The following is a 23937-nucleotide window of genomic DNA, read 5'->3' on the forward strand; positions in this document are numbered from 1 at the left end:
CGACAAAACAGGTTGCTGGCTTGGAGACGTCGCCGAATGGTAGGTCACTGACTGGTCGCTGGTGGTTTCCTATGGTCACCCAAGCTGTTTCTCTGGCCCTTGCGAATAGGTCTTGCACGTGTTGATGGACGATATGACGGTCCTGGCGACGTGTTGTTACACGGGGTTGACCACTACGTGGACGGTCATCAGTGCTGCTGGTGGCGTTGTATCGCACTCTAAGACGTTCTATCGTTCGTACGCTGCAACTGAAGTCATTAGCAATGACTCGAGCATGTTGACCAGCGTGCAGACGTCCAATAGCTTATAGGTTGATCTCTCGTTAACCTAGTCATAGCTGCTGTGTTCAGAAAACAAGTGAACGATTGCCATTCAAGCCGGCAATTTATGCCTCAATGCATTTATGATGCACGTGCATCTCGATTTCAATGTTGTGTTTGTGGGAATTTTTCCCTCTCCAAAAAACAAAAACATTTCTAACTTCAATCTCAAACAATACTTTATTGGGCAATGCAGGCTATACGACCACGATTCATGTTTCCTCAAACTTGACTTCTGGTGTATATTTAAAAAAATAGGTTCAAATACTCCATTGATACTCAAATGTCATTTCTAATATTACGACGTTTCTTTTGCCTTTCAGTAACAAAATGTTACATTCTAATGAGAGCAGGCAAAAATCAAGGAAACTTAACATCACCCACAAGGATTCCTCACGAACCAAATGGCTACTCTCTGCCCATATTGTGGCTCAGAACACAGATGACCAACACTTCCTCACTGATTGCTGACCACCACAGATATATGAACCCAGGCCGGATAAGACATGATTGTGATGATATGTAGACAATCCTTTCATTTCTAAGGAGTCCCAACCCTTTAAGGCAGCTCCAAAACATCAGCTCAGAAATATTGCCAGTGATTGAAGTTGTTGCAGCAGACAGAGTTAATGTTGATGAAGCATTTCAGATTGAAGAAAGATTCAGTCAAATATGACGGGGATGACATTTGGAAAGCTTGTGTTGAAGAAGGCATCACAAGTAGTCACATTTGCCACCATGAACAAATGTATCCGCCTATCAGCACACCTGAGGATGTCATCAATGGAGCTGTATCAGCGATTACTAACAATAAATTTTGTGAGTGGTCCTCCATCTCATGAAGTCTTCTTCTTTGAACTTGCAGCTGTGTCACCAGCTCTCATCCATGATGATGGATACATGAGAAAATGCCCAAAGTCTGCTCTAGCCAAATATCTGCTTGCACATTACCACAAAGAAGAAGCATACACAAGACGAGGCGTAGTCGTTGATGGATGTGCACTTCTCCAGCGTATATACAATGACCAAAGATTGGTGCTATTGCTGACATATGCAAGATCTATGTTGATAGTGTCATAAATCGGACAACACAGAATCGCCCATGTTGTGTAGTGTTTGACACATATGGCCGGAAATGCGACCACCAAGGAGCCTGAGCAGATGAGAACAATTTAGAAAATACCTTCACCAGACATAATAGCGAAGAACACAACTCCAGTCCCTCAAGATAAAGCAGGTTTCCTGTCAAACAAGCAGAATAAGCAGGCTTTAATGATTTCTCACAGCAAACCTGCAACCAATCTAGTCATGAAGTCACAGAAACAACTTGTATATATTGTTCGAAATAAAAGTGCATATGATATTTTGCGCGGTATTCGCTTTTGAATGACCTCCCTTGAGAGATGGGATGAAGCTCAGAAAAACATGGACAAGAAGCTTACCCTCTTATATTTGATATGGCGACCATCTTGAATTAAAAATGGCGGCCATTTTGAATTGAAGATGGCCGACATCGGTGAATAATTAAAATATTTAGTTTTTTTTATGAAAGTAGGCATCTTTATAAATGAAAATACAAACCAGTATGAAAATAAATCAGAAGTCTGATATGAACTATGTAGCCATGACAAGCGCATTCCTGCTGAAATGTGGGTGAAAAGACAACAGATCCCACCCCACGAAACCATGCACGAAAAATGTATTTCCCCAACCTTGATTTTCTTTGGTTTTTTTATGGTGACCAATAACACCCTTCCGGTCAGGTTAAACACAAAATTTGGCCTGTTATCAGAAATGTCTAGGTTCAGTGCAGTTTCTATAATGTCATTTAAGTCAATGTGACGTATGTTATATTTGGGATTAGACTTTCTTAGTAAAGTAGAAGTTCCAGTCCGTTTATGCGGATTTAACCCACACACTCTAAATAAGCCGCTTCATGGCCAGCACACAAATTCGCGATCTAACCAACTGATCCACCTCTGACAAGTGTGTACTGGCACGGCTTCCATGACCGACAGGTATGAATACAAAATGCCTTCCAGAAAGTGGTCAAATATAACAGAATATGTCTGGGATTACACTTTCTCAGTAAAGTACAGATTCTAGTACTTCTTTGGTTGAGTCCCATCCGGAATATGAAACCACGCATGGGAACCGTGTCAATTTACTCTCGTGAGAGGGGTATACACAACACATAATCTACTACCAAATGTCACACTACGATTTTGGTGGAAGCCGGGCTTTGACCGCGGACTCCTTGCCGATGATAGAGCCCAGAGACTTTCTTCATTTTCCTGAAACTGCAAGACTTGATAAATGTTATGGGTACTGGGTGTGTTTGTTTCAGGGTGTGTACAACAGACCAAATAGTATTAAACAATCTCTGATATCAAAAGCAATCTCTGATATTTATACGTGAAAAAGGTTTGACATAGCCAAATACTATGGTAAGAACAGATTGTTGCTCCTCCTCTCTATGCCTACTGGAGAAACGATTCCAGCCTATGGCTCTTGCCATAGCTCGCAGAGCCTTTTAGACCTGATACCGAAGGGCTTTTTGACCTCGCCTGCCGGGAGCCCACCGCGGAGGGCACGGATTTCTTGGATCTGGTCTGGAGACAAATCTCATTTTGGTGGCAGGGTGGTTTTCCTATAGGTATAGACATGTGGGAAAACTGGGTTTCCTAGTCCTAGACATGTGGAAAAACTGGGTTTATTAGTCCTAGACATGTCAGAAAATCCTACTTCCATTTAGACATATGAGGATATAGGAAATATAGGATGACAACAAAAAGAGATTTGTCTCCGACCAGATCCACGAAATCTGCGCCCTTCGCGATGTCCACCCACCAACTGTAGGCATTCAATTCCGCTGACGTCTCGAATCGTTTCTCCTATCTGATAGCTATAGACCGGAATCGTTTCTCCAGTCGGCATAGAGAGCAGAAGCAAGTCTGTTCTTCCCTTTGTATTTGGCTACGTCAAACTTTTTGCACGTATAGATTTGGATTTGTCCAAAGGCGTGGCGAACTGGACTCTGGATAAAGCTTTAATTTACTGTTGCGGGGTGAAAGGTAAAATATTCGAAATACGTATTGTAACATCAAATAGTGTGTTGTGATGAATAATATAAATCTAGTTACCGTCCATGCCTGTCACGGATTCGTCAAGGAGAAAATCTCTCTCTTCTTTTCGCCATTGTAAAGATTGACAGATGAACATTCTTCATTTGTCTGTGAGTATTGTTATAAATGACCTAATATTTTGTCAAAATATAAGAATTTTGTTGGGAAAAATAAACGATATGTCTTGAAGAAATTGTAGAAATGTCTAAGACATTTGGTTTCTTTGAATAAAAAAGAGTTATCTAGGACATAATCGATGAAGACTTGGAGACAAAGTGATATAGCATTGTCATCTTGCAGTTCAAAATTTCTGCCGATACTTCTAGCAAATTGAACAAAGACAAAACGCAAACGTTACCTTTCATCAATATATCTTTGGCCTGTCAGATGTGCGTTCACAGTGACCAATTCGGTTGAAATAAGTATGACACTACTACACCTCGCCATATGCATTACAGATTATAGTCAAGAATTGTACCGCTTCATACCGCTCGCCGTTACTTAGCCAACATAGTTTTCTGCGATCTGTGAATCGGATGGAAAACATTGAATCGAAGCGTAGGTAAACACGGCGCATTGACCGTACCTGGTGTTCCCTCGACCATCTTTGCCAACTATGGTGAGCTGTGAGGATCAAACCCTTCACAGGACGCGTTGCCTTCAGGCGAACTGCCTAGGGCTGGTTTTTAATGGCAGGAGTTCGCCTACCTGTTAACGTTCGGGATGCTGGATTGATAATAACACCAGATATGCACAGTGCCATTATGTAAAAAGATTTCATGCAATCTGTGCAATCTCTCTCTCTCTCTCTCTCTCTCTCTCTGTGCAATCTCTCTCTCTCTCTCTCTCTCTCTCTCTCTCTCTCTCTCTCTCTCTCTCTCTCTCTCAATTATTCCGAACGATCATTTCCTCTAACCTCATTACAAGTTTTGAGTTGACAGAAATTTATCCTTATCGCTTGTCTTCATACATGTATACCATCTGGTCTCCAGAATGTTTGCTCTAAATGTATAAAGATCTTGTTTCCTATTAATGGTTTTAAATATTAACATTTCTTTGCATTGTACGTGCATTTTTATTAATTATACTTCAACCATACGTTTGAACAAGTGTAATATTACCAGATTACCCTGTCAGATTCTTAGTACGCGAATCTTATGCGTTATATCAACAGACAACAGATTTTTGTGTAACAATTAAAAAACCCAGCCTGTCGGGAAAGGAGGGTTCTGTGCGAAATATTATGCACAACTGGTTTTCGTTTCTTAATATATGCCCATACATAGTCTTTCCTAACTGTTCACCAGACTCGATGATTGTCGAAAGAGTTTTGTTAGGGGAGCAAATAAGTTTCAGGGCGATGTCGTTTCGCCAGTATATACTGAACTTACTTGTGTGGACACCCCTATACAAACAATCCCATTCGAAGGAGACCTCGCCCCACCTGTTCTATAAATACACACAGCCTTTGACAGCTTATACCACCGGTTCTACAACAGTTGTTCAACTGTGCATGACCGGGTCGGCTGCATACCTGAGACAACAGACCGGAGCAGACACGGCACGGGCAGGAAGGGACATTCGGATTTCGTGTGAAACAACAGCTGAACCATGAGGGAACGAGGATGTAGTAAAGTAGAAGTATGTCTTACAACGGCAAATATTATTGGAGTTATAGCTATAGTTATGATAGCTGCCGTCATCGGTACTGACAGGTGGGTGATGTGGACAGTGGACAGGACTAAACTAACTTCAACCCAGCGAGCCGATACTTCCAGTGCACGTTTCTACCACACCCGACATCGAGGAATGTTTCGAGAGTGTTATCCTGGCAACGACACTTCATGTGAGTAACACAGTTAGTCATATATACCTTTCACAGTCGGCCATGCAAAATGGTGGTCGTGTCATGACCACAGGTAGTGCTACGTACTGGCCGCCATTTTGGATCCCACAGATGTATTCACGACCATACTCGGTATGGTTACCTGTGTTATTGTCGCTGAAGCAAGAACACAGTTGTGATCAATATGGTTCTCTCAACAAGCCACCAGAGTTACTTTAAACATTGATGTTAGACCCTTTGTTATGACTGTCTCCCACGATGTTTTGTATGATAAGATGACCGATTTATAAGGTTACTAGATGGAGGACAATGTAGATGGAGAAAATGTAGATGTTCGAACAGTTAATTTGTGATATGTTTTACTGGAGACTTCTGGAGAACACATAACACACATGGAAGATAAAAATTTACACAAGGAACTACATTAAACATGGTGATAATATGAAACCTAATTCCTTTGGTATTCACACAATCAATACATAGTAAATGTTGGTGAATAGTGAGAACGAACACGCCCCGCGATAAAGTCAGAAGCATACAATCAACTTTGATTTAAGCAGAGATTTCTTCTTAATATGGAAAGAGTTTTGTCGCTTATATTTTACACCAGAAGCGCAACATTCCTGCTTTTCGCGTCGAAACATTACACGATTGCTTTGGTCTCCTCGTGAGACGAAGAAATATACACAAAACAGTAAACATTTGACCCGGCTCGCCTTTTGTACTTATATATTCGGTGGACAAAAAAGAGAAGCTCTGAGTTCTTTTTGATCTTCATTAAAAGTACGAGCAAATCTTAAGTGCAAATAGCATTGTTGTTGTTATTGAAAACACTGTTACTTTTGAATAATTTGTCCAGAAACTGCAATGTCCAGAAATGTAAATTCAATGGGGGCTTGTTTATGAGCTTGCATTGTGCTGACTTACTGCTTCACTGAATACTATTTAGGCACGCCCTAGGATATATAGGCCACTGGTAGAGTTCTGACATGTTAGAAACGTTTCAATCCTTGTTTTACATCTAAACGTTACATGACTGACTGAATCGAGCACAACATAAATATTGTGTACTATTGTCTATTGGGTTACAAAGATACTGAACACACACACTGAGTTACACCCGTTCTGTGAGACACCCAGGTTGCAACTTGAGAACACCCCTTCATCTGACTCACATATATAATCATGATCGTAACGCCCTTGTTTTCAAAGGAATGGCTGCTTCATCAGTCGAAATGTGAATTAACCTGTATGCTAAAATGTATTTGCGTGTCAACAGGGACGCAACATTTACATCAGTGAAATAAACTACTTGTCCTTCCTCTAAAGACAGATGTAGATTTAGGGAAAGTGTAGAAACAATTATAGTTTATCCCGTTCCGCCACGGATCAGTGATTAACACGTCACTTGGTTTACCGAGGCAGTAAACTTAGCCAGAAGGAATAATACAGCGATGATTGTGCAATGTCTGTTGAGGTCTATCAAATATGATCCGGGCAGGCTGGCGGATAAAGGAGCCCAGCTATGTTGACATGGGCGTCTACAAGCCAAAACTTCAACAGCTTAATAAAAGCAAATAAAATATCGCCCTGTTAATAAACTCCCGTCTGTAACCTAACACAAACTTGGGTCAGTCTTAGAAACATCCACAAAACGTGTATTGGCTTAACCTATAATATAACCCAGAGTTCATGGTTCTGGTCACTGGCAAAACATGGCAACCGAACTAGTCATTAACGCTGACACTATTTAGCACAATAATATGAACTCAATAGGAGTAAGTGTCTGTAAATGATAAGATCTGTTCTTTTTGTGAGAATGAACCAGAATCTTCGATGAAAATATTTTGAATTCTTTCATGTAAAGTAACTTTGGACACTGCTAGAAAGGTATCTTAAAAATGGTTTTCGTTTTGAAATTATATTCCATAATAACAAGTTGAACTTGAGATAATTATGTATGTAATTATATTTCTTGTATGTAGAAATGAGACCAATTTTATAGATTATATGGTCTCGGGTAGAAGGAAAAACGAACACATGTCTCTTTCATCGACATTGTGAAGAAAACTTTGCCAAGGTGAAACATTCTAAGAAATCCAAAAGATCAATGAAATCTGCTGTATAAAACTGGTCTGATATATGTTGTCTATTTAGTAAGAGCGTAAGGGGTTTCAATAGGTATCTTATAAAGCTGATCATTAAGACTTATTAGTACTGTTTGTGTTCACACAGTAGATTCTCTGATGTAAATGTATCCACTGACATGACTTCAGGTCTTCAGTAAGTGTCCACCAACAAAATATGGTCAACTGTCTAAGTTGGGGCTGATCCTTCAATCAACAATCGGTTTTCTGTCTTATCGTTGGTCTTTGGTCCTGTTGAGCGTCGGCAGAGTAGAAACCACGGGTGTCCGACCCATTTAAGTCGTAATCGTTGTATTCTCCGGCCCTGATGTTGTATCCATAGCTGGTCGAGGTGTGAGGCAATGATGGGAAGGTCTACGGATCTACTGCTGACTCTCGGATCTTCTGTGTTTTATGGACTCCTAAACCTTGGCCCTGGGCCCTTGAAATGGTTCAAATATAGTCGGAAAGTATTACCACCTCAAACCCCGCTTTAAGGCGTTATTAACATTTGGCAAGATGGCCGAGGGGCAGATACTCTTTGTCCGTTCTTCAGATACATGTAAGTAAGAAAAACGTATGATTGTCAGCATGAATAGCATTTTATTTGGTTAGGGATATGGCGTTTACGGCGATGAATGCAGTATTCATTGCTTTGAATGGTCACTGAATGAGGTAGCTTCATATAGCTGAGCGCCTCGTTTAGCCACAACATTAAGATAACGTGTCATCATTGTGTTTCTACAGTACGTCCTTCGCGGTTTCGGAAAATGTGTACTTATCTTTGAAGTCCCATGGTTTTAGTTCCATTCTGAAACTATTAGTGTTTGAATCGTTACATTTCCCGTTTTCAAATACTTGGTTCCATCGCAGTATATGAAACAAGAATTATTGACACTTCTAGTTTGGACTATGTTTTCGGAAAACCTAATTATAACTTTAAAACGGAACTCACCTCGTTCGAGCTTAGCACGTAAAACGTGTTTGCTAACTCCGTTTTGGATTATGGATTCGTAAAACAGATACTGACTGTGTTAGAATTTCAAAAGGGGCAATGTTGTATCTGTAGCATAAACTGTAACTTGGTCTTCTGTTCCTCCCGCTTGGATTATGTAACGTTCGGCAATGGAATAAAGGCTGACTGCCCAATGTTTTCAACTGAAAGTACTAAACTCATGGCAAAGCAAGGTTGAAAATGCCCATTGAAGGAGGCGTAAAGTGTTGGCGTAAAGTCAAACAGAAGAGCGTTTTACTTGAAACTTCATTAGGGTCGACTTGCTGGGTTCTTTTGAGGCGTTTAGGCTCTTTTTTATATATGCATTTAGATCAGAAAAGCCACGTATAGTCCGTCAACTTAACTTTTGGCACCCTGTTTTTCACAATTTACATAAAACTACCTAACAAGATATCGATTTTAGTAATTCTAAAACGATTATTAAAGATTTTGCCTTTAAACCTGTCATATAATAATTGTAAAACTGTAGAGAGTTTTACGAGGGGTTAACGCACGTGATGGAAAAGCCAACACCATTGTAAAATGTGTGTCAGCGTGATATGTACATGCACGGGTTTTTATTTACATTAGCACGCTCAAGTGATGTCAAAGATCGTCAACACACAGGTTGTGGTAAAAACGATGTTGTACAAAGATGACCGGTAAATCATCAAAAGAGTTTACAACTTTTTCAAGCGCAAGGCAAAGCGAAAAAAACCCCTCTTTTTTCAATTGAGTGTTTCTCCAAAAGACACTTAATGCCACCAAGATCTGTAAGAGAACATAACAAAGAGTTATCTCCCATGACACTATTTCAGAGACTGACGATGACGTGACAGTTAAATCGGGGACCGTCTCCAAACATGCAAAGAAAAGATAGCTTGATGAATTCGATAGAAGGGTTGTGAGGGACGTCATGCGTCGGTTAAATCGATCCAGTGAGTTCATATCGTCAAGCAAACTGAAGAAAATATTGTTCAAAAGAAGACCATGACATCAATGTATCAAAGCATACCATATGCAAGCTGTTGCTCAAATTTGGATCTTGATACAAGAGATTGAGCAACCAGTATTTAAAGACTTCAATAAATCTACTTGTTTAAAATGGATTTGTGATGATTATACAGTCCCTTTAGATTTGCTTGCAGGCGTAACAATGTAAACAAGATGCACGCGTGTCACACCATGTTGTTTGCTGTTCCATCGTATCATTTTACTCCCTTGTATAACTACTTCTATTTTTCATATTTTTATAAGATGGCTCCTTAAGAAGAAGCTTTAATAATTGGCATAAACTTATGAAATTTAAACCTTAGATAGGTCATGAGATATAAAGAGCGTATGCCTAAAAACATTTTGAAGGCATTTTTGGTTAAAAGGTAAATTGTTAAAAACAGGGTGCCAAAAGTTCAGTTGACGGACTGTAAGGATGCGGCACAGATAGATACACACGAGTCCCGTGTCCGCTAGAGCCAGTGACTGTCTATTCGACAATGGGTAACGTTTCGCCTACGTACGAGTCACCGCATCCTCTTCCTCTGAATTGAAATACAGTGCACCCTGGTTATAATGTCACCCTGGATATAATGCCATGTTTTTGCCAGAACGGATTTCCTGCCTCTATAATACCCTCGTCATAATGTCAATCTGGATATAATGCCATTTACCATTGTTTCTGGAACAAAAGTCATTTCCCCCTGGTTATAATGCAAATTACACTGGCAAACGGTGGCATTCTAACCAGGGTATACTGTAGTATAATTTAATTAACCAAACATTGTTTAACCTGAGGGTGTCCAAACTCATCGGGTTTTCTTTAGTTTGCATTCTTCTGTATACACGTACATGTTTAATTCATCTTTCTTTAACTATTCATGTAAATATCGCTCAAATAACAGAAAAAAAAGTCGATTGCAAAGATTGTGAACGGCGTTTTGAAATGTATTTTATTGACACTTCTTTCAACGGACAAAGAAGCGTCAATAAAATATAGGAAATAGGCTCCCTGCCGATCAGGCATGAAATTAAGCTATAACTTCGGGTGTGGTTTGGTGTGTGATGTGGTGTGGAGGCATTGTTTGCTATTAAACCAGCCATGACAGTCTTGGTCCGTTTTCTGTGTACAAACCTTAAAAAGAGGATTTACATTACATGATTATGTACTGAACGGAATTAAAAACTTCACATTTCTTCATTTGAATCCAACAATGAAAGCAAGGTGTGCGCTATTGTGAAAATAGAAGTACATCGCACTGCTATCATCCAGGTAGCAATACAAGCGATGGAAGTGAATTATTGGAAACACAATGTACGACGACACCCCGGAACCGAAGACAATCCTGTTCCACTGCCTCGCGCTCCGATTGAGTCTGGTATGTCTGCGCACCCATCGTAAAGGCTGGGCCCGATGACACTGTGTGAGGATAGGGGATATACTTGGATGCTTGCAGTGCGTTTTCAACATAATGGGAACAGGAGAGATTTGCCTCGGACCGTCCGTCCATGCGTGACGTCACATCAGCAAGACAATCAGATTCGGGTGACCCATCTAAGGACTCGATTCCAGACTGCCAGTTTGACTGCTCGGACCATTCCTGGCTTACGTCCAATCAATTCCAGGACTGTACGTGGCGGTGGGGTAGCCTAGTGGTTAAAGCGTTCGCACGTCACACCGAAGACCCGTGTTCGGCTCTTCACATGGGTACAATGTGTGAAGCCCATTTCTGGGGTCCCCTCCGTGATATTGCTGGAATATTGCTAAAAGCAGCGTAAAACCATACTCACTCACTCCAGAACCGACCGAGGGAGCACCTGAATACGTCCAATTTTGCTCAAACGTCACCGACAGGCACGTCTTGCCTGGTGCAGACAGCATCTACGGTACAGGAGACAAGATTGGGGGGGTGTTTTGATCACTGACGAGTTGAGATTGCATCTTGACAGCTCAGATGGCAGGGCAAGTGTGCACAGACGGTGAGGAGAACGGTACGCTGACGCGTGCATGTCAATGTCGACTGTTTGGTGGCGAAAAAGTTATGGGAGGCATCATGTCATTGTTAATGGCCATCTGGCAGGTCTGCGATACAGGGATGAGAACACTGGACCTCATGTCCAGTCGTTTATTCAAAGACAGAGACGTAACTTCACACTTAAGCAAGACAATGCCCGTCCACATGTCGATCATGTTGTGACAGATTTCCTGAGACAGCAGAACATTCCGGTACTCCCCTGGCCAGCTGTTTCTCCGGACCTGTCCTCTGTCGAGCACGCTTAGGATGAAATGGAGAGACGTTTACGTCAAGCCCGTTAGCTGAATTGGGACAAGCGTTGGTTCAGACATTTAATCGTTTTTAAATTACATTTAGCGGTCTTAAATCAACGATAAAGGACCGCAAAATTGAAAACAGAGTAGCTTTATCTTCTAATTAAGGAAAACATCACAAACCATGCTATTATCTTTTTTGCATTAATTGATGTCATAACATCAAATAATGGACAGTTACTGTATTCCAGTAGTATTATACGTAAGCCCGGACCCAAAAAACGTTCCAGCATGACACTCTGTCAAAGTGACATTTGATATTTTTGGGATTAGACTCTCTGAGTAAAGTAGAACTTCCAGTCCGTTTATGGGGATTTAACCCATACACTCTAAAAAAGCCGCCTCATGGCCAGCACACAAACTAGCGATCTAACCAACTCATCCACCTCTGACAACTGTCACGGCAGTGATGAAGGAACACACCACAAATCATGTTATTATCTTTTTGTATTAAAAATGGCATAGCATCAAATAATGCACAGTTACTTTATTCCAGTAGTATATATTCACCGAGTGTTTCGCCGTTTTGAGAGGCATCATGCCGGAAAGCGCACGTAAAATCTCCAAATTATTGTCCGTTTTGGATAAAATATACATGTGTTGAAAGGGTCTTATCTAAAGTTGGTTGGTTGGTTGTTTAACACCGCAATATTCCAGCTATATGGCGGAGGTCTGTAAATAACCAAGTCTGGACCAGACAACCCAGTGGTCAACAGCATGGGCATCGATCTACGAAATTGGGATACGATGACATGTGTCAAACCAAATCAGCGAGCCTGACCACCCGATCCCGTTAATTGCATCTTACGACAGGCATGGGTTACTGAAGACCAATTCTAACCCGGGGTAATTCACGGGTACTAATCTAAAGACTTAAGAATATTTTCAAATGCATGCTTGAGGGGTTTTCGAAGCTTATCTAATGTCCATTTGGAGGAAATGATGTGACACCGCTTTACTGGTGCGAACATTAAGTCATGCTTTATCATTTTAAAGATATATATTACTTTGCGTCATCACATCAAACAGAATTCAATAATGTATCGCTGTAAGTATGATATTTCAAACCTTTTTTGTTTAATTAATTAATTCTGGAATTTGCAAACGATTACCTAAAAAAACATTACTCCGCATGCAACACCAAATTATTGTTCTCGTAGTTAATGTTGTGAATACATCGCCAAAGGCCCGGCCATATTTCATTTATAACAGTAATTCGTAATTCGTACTGCGCTGATATTTCAGTAAATGTATAGTTTTAGCTCACTGATATTATATATTGTTGAAACTTAAGATAAAAGGTGATCTAGTATGTGTTGTGTTATACTTCTCTCATGTAACATTCCCTGTTTAGTTTTAGACACGTCAAATGATGTCATTGACAAGAACTGCTTCCAACTGAAATTCGTTGACAACATCGATGGGTCAAGCGCCGAGTACCAGCTGATGATAGGTAAGCTCACACGTGTTTGTATCTTCATCATATGCGCATTTATACATCATGTGATACAATAGATTTCCTTTAAAAGGTAATGGCCCAATACACACGCACGCACGCTCGCACGCAGGCACGCACACGTTCCAGTAAACGTTTCAAATGTTCCTCGGCCTATGCCTGTATGGTCACTATACACGCCAAATACGCTTAAGTGCATGGCGGTCGAGCAATGCTCTGTAACATTTAAACGGACACTGTGTAGGAAGGTAAGCAAAAAGTCACTGTACATTTTCACCTGACTTTTGAGTATCCAGGTTATAATTTATGCAGTTAGAAAAAAATATTACTGATACGTTGTGCGTTCTTTGTTTCCCCTACTGGCTAGTCATGTCCTCTAAATGTACAAGTACAATCGATGTGACCGTTGTGACGAAGAGTGTAAATACGAAACAGAGGCTTAAAAGTAAAGCATGCATCGTTTTAGATAGATCGGCGAAGTTAATGTTTCGTCATAAATTTTAGACATTCTTATCGTTATTTGTGTGACCACAAGAAGGAAATGTGTGAGGAAGACATAATGAATAGCTGTCGTAATGTCAAGTACTTCTGGGATCAAATTAAACATCCCACAAAAAGTAACAGCATTTGTGTAAGCAGTAATTTAACTACGGAAGTATCCACAGTTATCTATTTACTGTTACCTGCAGATAACACGTTCGTTTGATTATTATCTGAAAAAAACTTTATGTTCTGTAGAAACCACTTAATCGTAAATAATTGACATGAACATATATGTAGAGATTATTGTTCATTCTCGGTTTTGGAGTGTCCTATTATTTGTGTATTTCACGGTTCGTTGTGTTCATTGAAAAATGACAACTGCCATTGACAACAGACTTTGTAAGACAATGTGACATTAACCGTTGTACTCTGAAAAGTGTATGCAGGGAGAAACTGAAGAAGAGTACGACTTTGACTTCAATGAAAACTTATCTTCCTGACATTATCAGAATAACCCTTAAGTGAATAAATGTTCAAATCTTGTCACAGGAAAACATATTGCAAATAATTGCAATACGTTTATGAGAGAAGTTCTTATTTATATTAAGACATGTTCATATGTATACTTGACGTACCGGGCACATTGTAATTGGATCCCATCATGCTGCGGGACCTTGGAATAATGTCCCAAGATTTGACTTAATAACAGTACCAGACTCTCAGTTTCATATAAACGAACCTGCAATGATGTTATGCCAGATGTACTAAAACTTGGACAAATCGTTTCGAATATTATTTGTTGACGGGCATAATTATATATATTTCAATTATGTTTACCACTAATATATAGATGTGAATATAATATAACTTCCTTGTCACCGAAACTGTTGACAACATTAATATCATTATTTCAACCGTGTTGAGGCAGTGTTTGTTTGCTATGTAAAACCATTGACTCAAAACTATGTTGAAAGCAATGTATCATGATGTAAATAACCCACAAAAAAGGTTTAGGGATGGAGCCATTGTCATGTAGAGCACACATTAATGCCATGTGTGTAGGCAGTGTGTTCAGTACCAGTATATATCTGAATATGATTCTCGTTTCAGGATTGTACACGTCCTTCATGGCCTTATTCGTAGTGGCAGAGGTCGTATTCGTAGTTGCATACATCCTGGGCTTGTGCCTCTGTGTCAGGAGATTACATTCTCAGGCATGCTATGCCTCCATATTCTGCTTTATAGCCGGTACGTATGTCACTTCTAAACAATCAAGTAGCATCACTGGAATCAGTGAGTAGATGCTGACTCGAGTATCTGTGAGTGAGTGAATATGGTTTTACGCCGGTTTTAGCAATATTCCAGCAATATCACGGCGGGGGACACCGGGCCTCTGTGTGGTTACATGTCAGTGTCTGTGTGTGATACATGATTGTTTCTGTGTGATGTTATGACAGTCTGTGTGTGATTACATCACATCATATGTGTGGTGACATGTCAGTGTCTGCTCTGTGTGTGCTACATGATTGTGTCTGTGTGGTGACATGTCAGTCTCTGTGTGTGATACATGCTTGTCTCTGTGTAGTGACATGTCAGTCTCTGTGCGTGATACATGATTGTCTCTGTGTGGTGACATGTCAGTCTCTGCTCTGTGTGTGATACATGATTGTATCTGTGTTGTGACATGTCAGTCTCTGTGTGTGATACATGATTGTCTCTGTGTAGTGACATGTCAGTCTCTGTGTGATGCATGATTGTCTCTGTGTGATACATGATTGTCTCTGTGTGATACATGATTGTCTCTGTGTGGTGACATGCCAGTCTCTGCTCTGTGTGTGATACATGATTGTCTCTGTGTGTTGACATGTCAGTCTCTGTGTGATACATGATTGTCTCTGTGTAGTGACATGTCAGTCTCTGTGTGTGATACATAATTGTCTCTGTGTGGTGACATGTCAGTCTCTGTGTGTGATAGATGATTGTCTCTGTGTGTGTAGTGACATGCCAGTCTCTGCTCTGTGTGTGATACATGATTGTCTCTGTGTGTTGACATGTCAGTCTCTGTGTGATACATGATTGTCTCTGTGTAGTGACATGTCAGTCTCTGTGTGTGATACATGATTGTCTGTGTGGTGACATGTCAATCTCTGTGTGATACATGATTGTCTCTGTGTGGTGACATGTCCGTGTCTGTGTGTAATACATGATTGTTTTTTAGTGGTGACATGTCAGTCTCTATGTGATACATGATTGTATCTGTGTGGTGACATGTCAGTCTCTGCTCTGTGTGTGATACATGATTGTCTCTGTGTGGTGACATGTCAGCCTCTGTGTGTGATAGATGATTGTCTCTTTGTGGTGACATGTCAGTCTCTGCTCTGTGTGATACACATGATTGTCTCTGTGTGGTGATGTGTCAGTCTCTGTGTGTGATACATAATTGTCTCTGAGTGGTGACGTGTCAGTCTCTGTGTGTGATACATGATTGTCTCTGTGTGGTGACGTGTCAGTCTCTGTGTGTGATACATGATTGTCTCTGTGTGGTGACATGTCAGTCTCTGTGTGTGATACATGATTGTCTCTGTGTGGTGACGTGTCAGTCTCTGTGTGTGATACATGATTGTCTCTGTGTGGTGACATGTCAGTCTCTGTGTGTGATACATCATTGTCTCTGTGTGGTGACATGCCAGTCTCCGCTCTGTGTGTGATACATCATTGTCTCTATGTGGTGACATGTCAGTCTCTGTGTGTGATACATGATTATCTCTGTGTGGTGACATGTCAGTCTCTGTCGGTGATACATGATTGTCTCTGTGTGGTGACATGTCAGTCTCTGTGTGAAGCATGATTGTCTCTTAGTGGTCACCTGCCAGTCTCTGCTCTGTGTGTGATACATGATTGTCTCTGTGTGGTGACATGTCAGTCCCTGCTGCGTGTGTGATACATGATTGTTTCTGTGTGATGACATGTCAGTCTCTGTGTGTGATACATGATTGTCTCTGTGTGGTGACATGTCAGTCCCTGTGTGATACATGATTGTCTCTGTGTGGTGACATGTCAGTCTCTGCTCTGTGTGTGATACATGATTGTCTCTCTGTGGTGACATGTCAGTCCCTGCTCTGTGTGTGATACATGATTGTTTCTGTGTGATGACATGTAAGTCTCTGTGTGTAATACATGATTGTCTCTGTGTGGTGACATGTCAGTCCCTGTGTGTTATACATGATTGTCTCTTAGTGGTGACCTGTCAGTCTCTGTGTGTGATACATGATTGTCTCTCTGTGGTGACATGTCAGTCTCTGTGTGTGATACATGATTGTCTCTGTTTGGTGACATGTCAGTCTGTGTGATACATGATAGTCTCTGTGTGGTGACCTGTCAGTCTTTGTGTGTGATACATGATTGTCTCTGTGTGGTGACATGCCAGTCTCCGCTCTGTGTGTGATACATGATTGTCTCTATGTGGTGACATGTCAGTCTCTGTGTGTGATACATGATTGTCTCTGTGTGGTGACATGTCAGTCTCTGTGTGAAGCATGATTGTCTCTTAGGGGTGACCTGCCAGTCTCTGCTCTGTGTGTGATACATGATTGTCTCTGTGTGGTGACACATCAGTCCCTGCTCCGTGTGTGATACATGATTGTTTCTGTGTGATGACATGTCAGTCTCTGTGTGTGATACATGATTGTCTCTGTGTGGTGACATGTCAGTCCCTGTGTGATACATGATTGTCTCTGTGTGGTGACATGTCAGTCTCTGTCGGTGATACATGATTGTCTCTGTGTGGTGACATGTCAGTCTCTGTGTGAAGCATGATTGTCTCTTAGTGGTCACCTGCCAGTCTCTGCTCTGTGTGTGATACATGATTGTCTCTGTGTGGTGACATGTCAGTCCCTGCTGCGTGTGTGATACATGATTGTTTCTGTGTGATGACATGTCAGTCTCTGTGTGTGATACATGATTGTCTCTGTGTGGTGACATGTCAGTCCCTGTGTGATACATGATTGTCTCTGTGTGGTGACATGTCAGTCTCTGCTCTGTGTGTGATACATGATTGTCTCTCTGTGGTGACATGTCAGTCCCTGCTCTGTGTGTGATACATGATTGTTTCTGTGTGATGACATGTAAGTCTCTGTGTGTGATACATGATTGTCTCTGTGTGGTGACATGTCAGTCCCTGTGTGTTATACATGATTGTCTCTTAGTGGTGACCTGTCAGTCTCTGTGTGTGATACATGATTGTCTCTCTGTGGTGACATGTCAGTCTCTGTGTGTGATACATGATTGTCTCTGTTTGGTGACATGTCAGTCTGTGTGATACATGATAGTCTCTGTGTGGTGACCTGTCAGTCTTTGTGTGTGATACATGATTGTCTCTGTGTGGTGACATGCCAGTCTCCGCTCTGTGTGTGATACATGATTGTCTCTATGTGGTGACATGTCAGTCTCTGTGTGTGATACATGATTGTCTCTGTGTGGTGACATGTCAGTCTCTGTGTGAAGCATGATTGTCTCTTAGGGGTGACCTGCCAGTCTCTGCTCTGTGTGTGATACATGATTGTCTCTGTGTGGTGACATGTCAGTCCCTGCTCCGTGTGTGATACATGATTGTTTCTGTGTGATGACATGTCAGTCTCTGTGTGTGATACATGATTGTCTCTGTGTGGTGACATGTCAGTCCCTGTGTGATACATGATTGTCTCTGTGTGGTGACATGTCAGTCTCTGCTCTGTGTGTGATACATGATTGTCTGTCTGTGGTGACATGTCAGTCCCTGCTCCGTGTGTGATACATGATTGTTTCTGTGTGATGACATGTCAGTCTCTGTGTGTGATACATGATTGTCTCTGTGTGGTGACATGTCAGTCCCTGTGTGTTATACATGATTATCTCTTAGTGGTGACCTGTCAGTCTCTGTGTGTGATACATGATTGTCTCTCTGTGGTGACATGTCAGTCTCTGTGTGTGATACATGACTGTCTCTGTTTGGTGACATGTCAGTCTGTGTCATGCATGATTGTCTCTGTGTGGTGACATGTCAGTCTCTGTGTGTGATACATGATTGTCTCTGTGTGGTGACATGTCAGTTTCTGCTCTGTGTGTGATACATGATTGTCTCTGTGTGATGACATGTCAGTCTCTGTGTGTGATACATGATTGTCTCTGTGTGGTGACCTGTCAGTCTTTGTGTGTGATACATGATTGTCTCTGTGTGGTGACATGTCAGTCTCTACTCTGTGTGTGATGCATGATTGTCTCTGTGTGTGTAGTGACATGTCAGTCTCTGTGTGTGATACATGATTGTCTCTTAGTGGTGAAATGTCAGCCTCTGTGCGTGATACATGATTTTCTCTGAGTGGTGACATGTCAGTCTCTGTGTGTGATACATGATTGTCTCTGTGTGGTGATATGTCAGTCTCTGTGTGTGATACATGATTGTCTCTGTCTGATGACATGCGAGTCTCTGTGTGTGATACATGATTGTCTCTGTGTGGTGACGTGTCAGTCTCTGTGTGTGATACATGATTGTCTCTTTGTGGTGACATGTCAGTCTCTGTGTGTGATACATGATTGTCTCTGTGTGGTGACAAGTCAGTCTCTGTGTGTGATACATGATTGTCTCTGTGTGGTGATGTGTCAGTCTCTGTGTGTGATACATAATTGTCTCTGAGTGGTGACGTGTCAGTCTCTGTGTGTGATACATGATTGTCTCTGTGTGGTGACATGTCAGTCTCCGTGTGATGCATGATTGTCTCTGAGTGGTGACATGTCAGTCTCTGTGTGTGATACATGATTCTCTCTGTGTGGTGATGTGTCAGTCTCTGTGTGTGATACATGATTGTCTCTGTGTGGTGACATGCCAGTCTCTGTGTGTGATACATGATTGTCTCTGTGTGGTGACATGTCAGCCTCTGTGTGTGATAGATGATTGTCTCTTTGTGGTGACATGTCAGTCTCTGTCTGTGATACATGATTGTCTCTGTGTGGTGACATGTCAGTCTCTGTGTGTGATACATGATTGTCTCTGTGTGGTGATGTGTCAGTCTCTGTGTGTGATACATGATTGTCTCTGTGTGGTGACATGTCAGTCTCTGTGTGTGATACATGATTGTCTCTGTGTGGTGACATGTCAGTCTCTGTGTGTGATACATGATTGTCTCTGTGTGGTGACATGTCAGTCTCTGTGTGTGATACATGATTGTCTCTGTGTGGTGACATGCCAGTCTCTGTGTGTGATACATGATTTTCACTGTGTGGTGACATGTCAGTCTCTGTGTGTGATACATGATTGTCTCTGTGTCGTAACATGTCAGTCTCTGTGTGATGCATGATAGTCTCTGTGTGATGACGTGTCAGTCTCTGCTCTGTGTGTGATACATGATTATTTCTGTATGAGGATATGACAGTAAATTTTTTGATTAACAAAATCTGCCATCTCATTACACACATACTATCACAGAATCACACAGCGACATGTTTCAAACCCGACAGTTTCATACGTTTTGACATCTGTGTATTTCAGGGTTGCATGTTTTGTGAGACTATCTGTATTGTCACTTTGTTTTTGTAAATGCAAATGCTGATGGTGCGCCGGGAGCAGCTGTGACTATGAATTGTTTCCAACAAAAATAACGTTTTGTTTTTCTTCCGTTCAGCATTCATCCTTGCCCTCGGCATGGCCCTATTCCACGCGTCCATATATGTGCAGAGGGAACAAGTGAGAGACGTGCTGACAGACCGACAGAAATATTATCAAATGTGGCCAAATGTAAGTATATACATATGATATATGATATATATCCGGTTTTCTAACTTACAGTTATAATGCCTCTGTATTTGTGCGATCTGTCATGCGCATCTTTTATTTTAAAGGTTGTAGGGGCATATTTTTTGTTCCTGTTGCTCAGTGTTGTGTCATCATTTCAGGAGCTGAAGTTGGCGACGGTGCGTGAATTCAAGGAATCTTACATTGTCGCTTGGGTTGGATTAATCCTTGCTGCAATTACTGCTATCTGCTATGGTTTGGCTGCAAAGTTTCTGGCTGACAACAAACACAGACGTCGTCCATATTCCGAGAAGGCGTTTCGCGAGCCATACTTCTATGACAATCCTCAGTATGCTCTGGACCCCTACCAACCCAAGGTTATTCCAGTGGAATACCCAACCTATGCCACTCGCCCACAATACTATGACGCACCAAGACCCATCATATATTCTGCTGATGGCTATCGAGAGGATATATCAGGCTATAGGATACGGGAGATGCCTTAATTGGCAGAACAGACACAAGCCATGCGATCTGTCCACAAGAGAAATTCAGGATTGCAATATATACCAGATCATGCCAGTTATGTATTCCGTTTTATCAGATCTGTATTTTGTTTGTACCAACCTAGACAGCTATCTTAAATGGGCCTGGAACAGGTTTTGTTGTACTTCCCGAGTTGTCATCCATGTTCTGACCTTTCATCTGTGGAGATGGTTAAGGGAAGATCCTACCTTCAACTGGATACTCGTATAGACACGATGTAAACACATTTCGTTTTATTCTTACTGTGCAACCAACATGCCGACTACATGTAGTAATACTCCCAACCGTTACCTACTTATTAATTGACTATGCTTTGAATTTGTATGTTTTTTCACCAAATGAAAAGCAGCCTCTTAAAATACTCTTATCTTCGCGTCACAGAAACAGACATGTCCATGGGGTGCACTGTGTATATTTTATATTTTGATGTACATATTTTTATAAAATGTCATACAACCTCTTGGCGATGTACTATTTGCTTTCGTACATTTTATGATATTACTCAACTGCAGTCACATATTACGAACATAATCAAGTTAATTCTATACCATTAACTATATTTTTCTGGAGTTCAACGGTCTTATCTGTCTTAATAATGTATTGGTGTGCTATCATTACTAATGTAATAATGAATAACTCACCACAGGATATTGTAGAGTGAAACATCCTGCTCGTACCAGCATTCTTAAAGCAGATTTTGCCTGAAGTTCAACAACTGTTGCATGTTATCCTCTCTACGAAGAACCTACAACCAATGTCAAAAACTTCAATGTCAAGTTTGACATGTAATACTTTATGTAACCAGCGAAAGAAGCGTATGACAGTATGGTCAGTCGTTATGAGTTGGAATGCCATGCCATGTACGTGGAGTTTAGACTTGGTGTTATGTCATTTAAAGTGTAATGGAATATGGCACGAAACACCCGAACGTTCGGTAGAATCCGACGATACAAATACTCTACAATCAGCATGGATAACCATGTATAAATATAGCATGACTTAGTACGTTTAATTCAGAAAATACTGGTATTATATTGAAGAGACAACGGTAACACCAACTTAGATTACATTGAAGAATATTATCAAACTACACAACCAAATGCAAGCTTGCTACAAATTATCACTGGGGTTATGTAATTCTGTGTCAATCATACATGAGTCAAAATACATGGCATCCAACCAGAATATACGCTGATATTAGTCAGATTGCATATCAGCGAAATTGCTTCGTAAGATAACGTTCTTGAATTTCCTGTTGTTACATGTTTGGAATGAAAGGGGTGATTCTGTCTTTAATGAAATGTGAACACCTTTCAGTTGAACATAATTGTAATGTAAAATGGACAATGTCAGCTGTCATTTTTTTTTCAGTCTTGAGATAAAATTGCTTTGAAATACAACAGTGTACATCGGCCAAATATAAGTATTTAGGTATTTAGAAATATTATTATGATCTTGCACATTTTCTAAAATATGGAGACAGATGCTTCCAACAAAGAAGGTATCTAATCACGCATCAACTATATTATCAATATTTTCTCTCAGCAAATATGTAGGCACAGTTTTGCAACATATTCCATTCATTTAAAGCATACCTATTTCTGATGTGTATATATCGATTCATAATAAACGGTTATTCATCATTCTAGTCTTCTGTCCAGATATTTACCGGTGCAATAAATTCGTGTGGCATTTGAAACATGCGCTTTGAACGCTTTCAGGGACATTCAGCAGCAATTTATAAACAAGCAGTCATGTGAAATGTGTTGTTTCGGGCGTTGGACGAAATCAGGATGTATTTGGACGCATTCTAACCATAGGTTTCGCGTCAAGAATCCATCGCGACTCGACATTCAATGTACTGCGAGAAAATGTAGTCAGAAGGCGCCTCCTTTCATTGTCATCACAGCATGTCTTCCAGCATTTCTGACTCCCGAGCTTTCATTGGCCAGCTCCCAGATTCCACGGACGGTTTACAGCATATAGACTAAACGCAAAAAGAAAGGTTACCCTCATACATCTATGATTTACTTAAAAACTATCACAGATATGTTAGAAGGTATTAGTTTACAAGATAGCCTAACAACACAGCTTTATGCAAATCACGAAACAAAATCTCAAATGCATTCACATTTAGGTGAAATGCATCTTTTTCAGAACAGTTAAATTGTCCTATTTTCGCCGATGCCGAAATATACCAATAACAGTGATTTAGATGTCCAAATGAAAGGTTGAAATATAATTCTGGTTTATAGTTTGGCATGAAATGCATGTGGACCCGGATTTTTGTAAATATCTCTTCATCCAATGACCCAATCGATCTCAAACTGTGCAAGTGGATGTTTTGTCAGACAAAATAAACAGCAGACCGCAGACTGTTTGCAGAGGGAGGGAGCCAATGACCTGTAACAGCGGCAGTGTTGGGTCATAAAGGTAAATGCACGTGCAGTTCATGATAGTTACCTGTGCACTGCACAGTGATAGACCGTTTGGATCATTCACATTGACTACTTCTAGCTGTCATCATGAAAGCTTATTCAGATGATGCTAAACGTTTAATTAGAAATGTGTTAACTTGTTTGAGTGGCATTTTAGAAGTTGAGACGTACAATATAGAACAAGTTTTATGGATAACAACTTCTTTATTTCGTGAGTGCGACGTTTCGATACAGATTCTTGTACCGTTGTCAAGCAAGAGTGACAACGGTACAAGAATCTGTATCGAAACGTCGCACTCACGAAATAAAGAAGTTGTTATCCATAAAACTTGTTCTATATTAGAAATGTGTTGAATTTTTTTTAAAAAGAGAGCAAACGTAGCAAACCGATTTATAAGGCGTCGGATTACATGAAACGTACATAGCTGACCTACATTGACGAACGTTGACCTTTATGACCCAACACTGCCGCTGTGACAGGTCATTGGCTCCCTCCCTCTGCAAGCAGTCTGCGG

General features: G+C 40.8%; 1 protein-coding gene across 1 annotated transcript; it reads left to right on the forward strand.

The window, feature by feature from the left end:
* The first annotated feature begins 4948 nt into the window (after positions 1–4948).
* On the forward strand, positions 4949–22627 carry LOC124282563. The gene is made up of 5 exons (XM_046718572.1): positions 4949–5291; positions 13088–13186; positions 14783–14920; positions 20329–20441; positions 20600–22627. Exons 1-5 carry the CDS (start codon positions 5057–5059, stop codon positions 20942–20944), a joined length of 930 nt encoding a protein of 309 aa, XP_046574528.1. The 5' UTR covers positions 4949–5056; the 3' UTR covers positions 20945–22627.
* Positions 22628–23937: the final 1310 nt, after the last annotated feature.

The sequence above is a fragment of the Haliotis rubra genome, unplaced genomic scaffold (assembly GCF_003918875.1).
Source record: "Haliotis rubra isolate DU_JTF1 unplaced genomic scaffold, ASM391887v1 Scf30, whole genome shotgun sequence".
Classification (NCBI taxonomy): Eukaryota; Metazoa; Mollusca; class Gastropoda; order Lepetellida; family Haliotidae; genus Haliotis; species Haliotis rubra.

Bases quoted from the DNA above. Each gene is read 5' to 3' on its own strand.
- LOC124282563 (XM_046718572.1), top strand. From the start codon at position 5,057: ATGAGGGAACGAGGATGTAGTAAAGTAGAAGTATGTCTTACAACGGCA. The intron at 14,921-20,328 runs GTACGTATGTCA...TCTTCCGTTCAG, and splicing joins CATATTCTGCTTTATAGCCG to CATTCATCCTTGCCCTCGGC. The intron at 20,442-20,599 runs GTAAGTATATAC...TCATCATTTCAG, and splicing joins ATTATCAAATGTGGCCAAAT to GAGCTGAAGTTGGCGACGGT.